General features: G+C 43.7%; 1 protein-coding gene across 4 annotated transcripts in view; it reads left to right on the top strand.

Moving 5' to 3' along the window:
* The window catches only part of LOC143275465 (ADP-ribosyl cyclase/cyclic ADP-ribose hydrolase-like), a 33,047-nt gene extending 31,122 nt beyond the window's left edge, over positions 1–1,925 (top strand). For all 4 annotated transcript variants that reach the window (XM_076579608.1, XM_076579609.1, XM_076579610.1 and 1 more), the window contains exon 9: positions 1,696–1,925. In XM_076579608.1, the coding sequence (XP_076435723.1) occupies positions 1,696–1,852 (157 nt within the window). In that variant the 3' untranslated portion in view covers positions 1,853–1,925. The remainder of the gene's footprint in view (positions 1–1,695) is intronic.
* The last annotated feature ends 7,407 nt before the right edge of the window (positions 1,926–9,332 follow it).

The following is a 9,332-nucleotide window of genomic DNA, read 5'->3' as shown; positions in this document are numbered from 1 at the left end:
AAAACTCCTCCTGTCAGTTCAAAAACCTATGGTGAACGGTCTTTCTTTTTTTTTTTTTCTTCTTCTTCTTCTTTTTTTAATTATAATAATTCTTTTTATGCTACTCCTCATATCTGGAACAAAATTTCATATTATACCCGTTCATCTGACTCTGTTTCTGACCTTTGCTCTTCACCAAAAACTCGTCTTTTGATAAACCTTTCCGTAAACACTGTCGGTTTTCTACTTTTACAACATACAACATAAACCCCGTGTGTCTTCCAAATCTGCCGACTCACTTTTGCATGTACGATGAATGAGATAAGTGGGTGAGGGTAGGGTGTGGGGAGGATTTAGGAGGAGGAAGAGAGGGGAGATGGGAGATGTTTGGGGTGGGGGTGGGGGGAGGGGTGGCTAAAGAAATATAGAGTCGTCATGAATGGTTCATTAATAATTTGTAACATGTTGTTTTTTCAAGTGAAGCACCATGAGCTTCCAGAGGGAAAGGACATTTTTCAAACGTACATTGCTGTTATTATCATTGTACCTTGATTGATTGATTGATCGATCGATTATTTTTATGATTATTGTTACTACTACTTCTGCTACTACTACTATTACAAATGTATATTGTTATTATCATTATCATATAATTGATTGATCAGTCAATCAATCATCAATCAATCAAAGTACATTATTATGATTATTGTTACTACTACTACGACTACTACTACTTCTGCTGCTGTTGCTACTACTACTACTGCGACTACTACTTCTGCTGCTACTACTACTTCTTCTTCTGCTGCTGCTGCTACTACCACTATTATTACTACAACTACTTATGCTGCTACTACGACTACTACTTCTGCTGCTTCTGTTACTACTACTACTGCTGCTGCTGCTACTACTGCGACTACTACTACTACTACTTCTGCTGATGCTGTTACTACTACTACTACTGCGACTACTACTACTTCTGCTGCTGCTGCTGCTACTACTGCGACTACTACTACTACTACTTCTGCTGCTGCTGCTGCTGCTACTTACTTCAACTACTGTCACTACTACTACTTCTGCTGCTGCTACTACTACTACTACTACTTCTGCTGCTACTACTACTACTACTTCTGCTGCTGCTACTACTGCGACTACTACTACTTCTGCTGCTGCTACTACTACTACTGCGACTGCTACTACTACTACTTCTGCTGCTGCGACTACTACTACTACTACTGCGACTACTACTACTATTGCTGCTGCTGCTGCTGCTACTACTACTGCGACTACTACTACTATTACTTCTTCTGCTGCTGCTGCTTCTACTACTACTACTACTTCTGCTGCTGCTGCTACTACTACTGCTGCTGCTGCTGCTACTACTACTACTACTATTGCTGCTGCTGCTACTACTACTACTACTACTCCTGCTGCTACTGTTACTACTACGACTACTACTACTACCATTTACCTGACACTGAGACAGAGAGAAGGGGTGAGGGAGGAGGGGGCCAGTGGGGGAGACGAGGATGATAGGGAGAGATCAGAGATGCGAGTGGTCACCAGTGGGCACTTGGGTACTTTCTGAAGCTTTTTATCTATCAGATGATCGTCATGTGAGAAACGTTAGAACAACCTGCCTGGTTTACAGACAGTCACACAAGAAACCAAAAGGGACACATCTCCTACATGTTTGTTGTGTTTTTTTGTCCGAAACAGGGATGTACTCTGGTTCCTGTGCTGGGATCACAAGGATCACCCAGAGTGCCAAGCGCTCGCCACTTCCGGTACGGCATCCCACACTTCCGGTTCCGCTGTGGAGAGGAGTTTCGTTATGATTGTCACTGTGACGCTCATGCTGCTGTTATTTGTGTAGAGTGTTTCTTTGCACTGTTTCCATGTACTGTTGTCTCTGGATAAGTCCACACTTTGGTGGACCCCCCCCCGCACCCCCCTCCACCCGGCCAAAAAATGTTGATTTATCCAAGGTTCGACTCATCCAATAATGTCGAATTACCTCTGGTATGGATAACACGAACTTTTTTTTTTTTCTTTCTTTCTTTTTTTGGCAGAAAGTCGACTTACCCAAAGTGTGGAAAAGCAGTTGCTGCTTATTTAATTGCTATCTTGAATAAGAATTTTGTCTTTGGCTTTTGTTGAAAGTCAGCTCTCTTTTTTTTTAAACAGTATATCCGATTGGTTGTCTTTTTTAATTTCTTTTTTGAATAATAAGCATGTGATGAATGTAACTATTCCTTTTTTGAATGGTAAGGATGTGATGAATGTAACTGATGTAATTATTTCTTTTTTGAATTAGAAAGATTAATTTTGATGAATGTAACTATTTCTTTGATGAATAATAAGGATTTGATGAATGTAACTATTTCTGCCTCTGTGTTGTTTTCGTACACGATGCATGTGAAATATAATTTGGTGGTTAGATTTACGTATAAGTTTTTTATTTATGTGTACGTGTGTGTGTGTGTATGTATGTGTGTGTGTATGTGTGTGTGTACGTGTGTGTGTGTGTGTGTACGTGTGTGTGTGTGTGTGATATCGATCCCTGTGCCCCGAGCACTGCTCTGGTGTCAATATATAAAACAGGCTTTCACAATCCAACGTCTGCACAAACCGCAAAGCAAGGGAACTAAGCTCTACAGTACTTCCAGATGTGTCCACAAGTAATTTGAAGAAAAAAATTGAACATTTTCTGCAGTTTTTTTTTTTTGTTTTTGTTTTGTTTTTGTTTTTTTTTTTTGCTGTTGTTGGTTTTATTTTGTCTTAGTATGGCTTAGAAGCCTGCTCAGGCTGTAAACTCCCCTGGGTTTGTATTTGTATTACTTTTTATCACAAAAGATTTCTCTGTGTGAAATTCGGGCTGCTTTCCCCAGGGAGAGCGTGTCGCTACACTACAGCGCCAACCCCCTTTTTTTCTTGTATTTTTTCCTGCATGCAGTTTTATTTGTTTTTCCTATCGAAGTGGATTTTTTCTACCGAATTTTGCCAGGAACAACCCTTTTGTTGCTGTGGGTCCTTTTACGTGCGCTAAGTGCATGCTGCACACAGGACCTCGGTTTATCGTCTCATCTGAATGACTAGCGTCCAGACCACCACTCAAGGTCTAGTGGAGGGGGAGAAAATATCGGCGGCTGAGCCGTGATTCGAACCAGCGCGCTCAGATTCTCTCACTTCCTAGGCAGACGCGTTACCTCTAGGCCTCCACTCCACTTGACGGATTGATTGATTGGCAGAGAAACGTGTGCCAGCAGCAGCATAAAACAGCTGAAAAGCAGTCTGTTGGCCAAGGGCGTCCCTTCCACCTGCACTGAAAATCCCAGGTAAGTCACCGCTTACGTTCTCATCACATTAACTCCTCACCTCCATTACTAGTTATACTCTGCACTGGTTCCCCGTATTGAGACGAGAATCAAATACAAAGTTGCGTTTCTCCGTTTTTTCTGCTTTCCACTCTACAGGACCTACTTATCCTTCTGACTGTGGAGATACTTTCAGCAATGGTATATACATCCGGTTAACCTTGAACTTGCGCACACGGGTTATTGCCCTTCCCAGCATGCCTTGCACTGACGGACTTGCCGGGGTAAATAAATCTCTATCTACTAAGGACCTACTTGCCTTTCTGGCGTTTGTCCTATCGCGTGTACCTGAGAGATGTTGCAGGGAGATGTGAGGTTGGCGATCTGCAGCAAGGCAGGGGTCCGGGGGGGATGTCTTGAGCAGGGGGTCATTCTGTGGGCGGGCAGCGCGTGGTGTGTGCTTGCGATCTTCATCAGCGCTTTGAAAACTCACTGCGGTATTGATATATTGATGAATTTGTGTTCGTACACGTGTGTGTGTGCGCACGTGCGCGATCGAGAGCGCTCATGCGTATGTGTACCTGTACATGCCACTTGACTTCGTCAGTGACGGGCGCAATAGCCGAGTGGTTAAAGCGTTGGACTTTCAATCTGAGGGACCTGGGTTCGAATCACGGTGACGGCGCCTGGTGGGTAAAGGGTGGAGATTTTTACGATCTCCCAGGTCAACATATGTGCAGACCTGCTAGTGCCTGAACCCCCTTCGTGTGTATATGGCAAGCAGAAGATCAAATACGCACGTTAACTCACTCGCTGCCATTGTCCGCATATGCAGACATCGTCGGAGAAAGCGTTGGATGCCAATGTCCGCATATGCGGACTTGGATTTTAAAAAGTCGTGCTGTCAGAGTGACGCGTCGGATGCGAAAATCAAAAGCAGATGTGATATCTTACGTCACCTCTGGTCAGCTTTTCATTCACACACGCTGCGTGTGTGTCGCGATAAGCTCAACCGCAGTTGATAACAAAGCGTGCCCCCTGTCAGCTTTGTAAGTTGTTTGACAAGATGGCGTCACGGCGAAGTGTTCGTCACGGTCGGAGAGGTGAAATGTTACTCAGCGTCGAAGATGCTTTGGAAATGATCCAAACTGAAGGCTCTGATGTCGAAGGAGATAATGTTGATTCTTCGGACAGTGAATTTGAACCAGATCCCGATGAACTAGAAATAGATTCGGCCGCTGAAGAGAGTGTTTACAATGGAGAGGAAAGTGAGGAACATGTGCCAGCAGATGAGACAGACTCAGACGACGAAACCACTGAGGAAACGGACGATTTTGCAAGTGTTTTCACCAGTGATTGGACTGACAATTTTTCCTTTTTCCCTCTTGCACATCCCTTCACTGGCATACCAGGTTTGTCAGCTGACTGGCCAGTCAACACCCAGCTGGTTGAGTTTTTTTTTCTTTGTTCTTTGATTTTCATTATGTAGAGACAATTTTTTTTTGTATGTGTGAATTTCACCTTTCTTCACCACCTGTTCATACTTCATTGCATGCACTAGGTCTTCAGTTCCTCAAATAGTGTTAGAATGTGATGTGGAACATGTTGGTGTACCTTTCTGATGGGTGCAAAATGCTAAAAAATACACAAAATATTGATACCGCGATCAACATCAAGATGGTGAGTAAATACTTTTTCTTGCACACATATGGAACAACATTCCTTGCATACATATACTAAATATCAATTGTCTGGGTGTTTATTTGTTTTTTTTACAATTTTTTCCCATCCTATACAAACCCTGGGTTTTCAGGGATTGGCAAGGGCAAAAACTCTCGGCATGGAGTGAGTTAAAGATCCTGTAATCCATGTCAGCGTTCGGTGGGTTATGGAAGCAAGAACATATCCAGCATGCACATCCCCGAAAGCGGAGTATGACTGCCTACATGGCGGGGTAAAAACGTTCATGCACGTAAAAGCCCACTCGTGTACATGCGAGTGAACGTGGGAGTTGCAGCCCACGAACGCAGAAGAAGAAGAAGAAGACTTCGTGAGTGCATTTTTGTAGGTTATGTAAGAAGGTGTTTGTGTCTGTGGATAGATAGATGAAGACGAGACACATGGGTGGAGAGAGATGTGCCAATGCCTGCGTACTGATGCTTTAAGAAAGAAGAGAGAGTGTGGTGTGTGTGTGTGTGTGTGTGCCTTCACGTGCACGGATGTGTATATCAGATGCACAGTACATACGCACACTATTGAACGTTGGAAACATGAGCAGGCCTAAGCAAGTGAGTGAATTATAATTAAAGCCAGTAATAAACCTATTTTTCTTTCGTCCTCTGTAAGTCACACACTAAGATTTTTTTCTTTTTTGTTGTTGTTGTTTATTTTCTTTATTTCCACCTTAATACAGATTCGTCCAGTGCGTCATGACATCCGTATTAGTTTAGCAGCATCATTACACCAGTACAATCATCTGCAACGAAAACCTGCGACAGAAACCCACGCCTGCGTGTAATGCTATCTGTCAGTCTGCCCGGATTTACAGTCAAGGTGGTTTGGCATTTCGCAACATCTCCACTTCATCCTAACACTCAGCAATGCCATTTCAAACCATACTGAAACTCAGGAGTTTCACGAAAACACACGAACGGTGTGGCCGGAGATTGCCGAAGGTTTGTGTGGCGGAGAATGCCGAAGGCTTGCGTGGCGAAGATTGCCGAAGGCTGAGAATGCCGAAGGTTTGTGTGGTGGAGATTGCCGGTGGCGGAAATTGCCAAAAGTTTGTGCGGCGGAGATTGCCGAAGGCTTCCATGGCGGAGATTGCCGAAGGGCGAGGGAAATCACTGGCCATCAAGGAGCGGTCTCCGATCTGTGGAGAGATCGGCGCAGTCCACACAGACACACTCCTCGATCCGTCGGTATTGCAGAGTGATCGGGGGGCGACCGTCAAAGCTCAACACTTCCGTCTGTGGACAAAAATACAGACAAATATCTTTAAAAATTTGGTTTTCCATGCAGTACTTGTTTTGATTTTGATATGGATACTTATATAGCGCCTATCCTCGGTCAGAGACCAAGCTCTAAGCGCTTTACATACACGGGGACATTTGCACAACAGGCTGCCTACCTGGGTAGAGCCGACTGACGGCTGCCACTGGGTGATCATCACTGATTTCTGTGTCATTTAATCAGATTTCAAGCACGCACACATACACACTCAGACAGACATGTAACATTTTATGTGTATGACCGTTTTGTTTATTTACCTCGACATGTAGGCAGACATACTCCGTTTTCAGGGGTGTGCATGCTGGGTATGTTCTTGTTTCCATAACCCACCGGACGCTGACATGGATTACAGGATCTTTAACGTGGGTATTTGATCTTCTGTGTGCGTATACATACGAAGGGGGTTCAGGTACTGTCAGGTCTACACATATGTTGACCTGGGAGATCGGGAAAAAACCTCCACTTTTTACCCACCAGACGCCGTTTCCGTGATTCGAACCCTGGACCTTCAGATTGAAAGTCCAAAGCTTTAACCACTCGGCTACTGCGCCCGTGTGTGTGTGTGTGTGTAAGGACAGGAAGGAGAGAATTACACCGAAACAATTTAGCAGATATGTGAAAGTAGGCTAAAAACATGATTTTGAAAATCATCTTTACCCCAAAAGTCTTCTATCCACATGGTTGGTTGCACCTTTTTTAGATACTATACATACCTGACAGACCGGGATTCGAACTCAGACCCTCGCGGACACTGTACTGGCTGACGATCGTCTTGACCATTCTCCAACCTTCCTTGAATACAGTACAATACAATAAACACAACACAACACAATACAGTACAATACAATACTATACAGTACAATACAATACAACAATATAATACAGTACAATACAATTCAATACAATACAACACAATGCAGTACAATACAATAAATACAATGCAACACAATACAATTCAATACAGTACAGCACAACAATACAACACAATACAATACAGTGCAATATAATACAATTCAACACAATGCAGTACAATACAATACAATACAACACAACACAACACAGTACAACACAATACAACATAATAAAACACAACACAATAAATAGACTTGCAAATGAAAAAAACAAAAATGTCCACCCCCCCACCACCACCACCACCCCCCACCCCCACCTCCCCACCCCCCCCCACACACACCCCTCCCAACCTCGTGAAGACTCGTGTTCCCAATGGCACAGCAGCAGGTGGAGTAGTGCCTCCTGAAGAGGGTGAGGGAGCTGGGGTTAAGGGAGACCACCGGGTAGATGGAGGAGGTGACAGTCTCCCGGCACTCGTTGATGTGGATGGGGCTGGTGAAGTAGCCCGGCACGGTGAAGTGGATGGACCTGTGCGCCTTCTGGCAGGACCCTCGCATGAGGAGACCCCGCCCCGCGGGACACTGGCTCGCCAGCAGCGCCATGACGACGAGGAGTAGGGTGGCTACGGGACGGGTTGGTGCGGATGACATTTTTAAAAATTTTTTTGGGTGGGATCTGTGGGTAAGACAAGACAAGACAAGAGAACAATCTTTATTAAATTTTTGGGAGGGTTCAGGGTGATATTTTGGTGGATCTTTGGGTAAGGTAAGACAAGACAAGATAACAATCTTTACTTTGTGAGGGTGAGGGTGACATTTCAGTGGGATCTTTGGATAAGACAAGGCACGGCAAGACAAGACAAGATAAGTCTTTAGTTTGGGAGGGTGAGGGTGAGATTTTGGTGGGATCTTTGGGTAAGGCAAGACAGGACAAGATAACAATCTTTATTTTGGGAGAGTTCAGGGTGACATTTTGGTGGGATCTTTGGGTAAGACAGGGCAAGACAAGACCAGATAACAATCTTTATTTTGGGAGGGTGAGTGTGACATTTTGGTGGGATCTTTGGGTAAGGTAAGACAAGACAACATAACAATCTTTATTTTGGGAGGGGGAGGGCGACATTTTAGTGGGATCTTTGGGTAAGACAAGACAAGACAAGACCAGATAACAATCTTTATTTTGGGAGGGTGAGTGTGACATTTTGGTGGGATCTTTGGGTAAGACAAGACAAGACCAGATAACAATCTTTATTTTGGGAGGGTGAGTGTGACATTTTGGTGGGATCTTTGGGTAAGACAAGGCAAGGCAAGACAAGACAAGATAAGTCTTTAGTTTGGGAGGGTGAGGGTGAGATTTTGGTGGGATCTTTGGGTAAGGTAAGACAAGACAACATAACAATCTTTATTTTGGGAGGGGGAGGGCGACAATTTAGTGGGATCTTTGGGTAAGACAAGACAAGACAAGACCAGATAACAATCTTTATTTTGGGAGGGTGAGGGTGATATTTTGGCGGGATCTTTGGGTAAGACAAGACAAGACAAGACAAGATAATCTTTATTTTGGGAGGGTTCAGGATGACATTTTGGTGGAATCTTTGGGTAAGACAAGACAAGACAAGACCAGATAACAATCTTTATTTTGGGAGGGTGAGGGTGACAGTTAGGTGGGATCTTTGGGCAAGACAAGACAAGACAAGACAAGACAAGACAAGACAAGACGAGATAAAAATCTTGCTGAAAAGAAGCAAAACGTGAGCAAAAGGAAATATAAATCGAAACAATTAAAATACATATATCCCTATTTCCAGATTATTTCGCCACTTACAGTCATAATATACCAAAGAAAAAAAAAAATCCCGTGAACACGCAATACGCAAAGCAAAAGTCTATCCTTCGCAATCAAACACTACCTCACCACACACACACACACACACACACACACACACACACACACACACAGAGAGAGAGAGAGGGAGGGAGAAAGAGAGAGAGAGAGAGAGTACAGGCTTTCTTGTGGCACCTTATGTCTGAAGTTTTTTAAACCCTCGATACTGAATGATAATGGACATCTATGAAGCGCTTTATTTCGTTTTAAATCACACACACACACACACACACACACACACACACACACATATATATATATACATAAACCCTCGATACTGAATGATAATGG

This window comes from Babylonia areolata, chromosome 30 (genome assembly GCF_041734735.1).
Source record: "Babylonia areolata isolate BAREFJ2019XMU chromosome 30, ASM4173473v1, whole genome shotgun sequence".
Lineage (NCBI taxonomy): Eukaryota > Metazoa > Mollusca > Gastropoda > Neogastropoda > Buccinidae > Babylonia > Babylonia areolata.
Note: the sequence above shows the minus strand (reverse complement) of the source record. Positions and strands in the feature narration are given on the sequence as shown.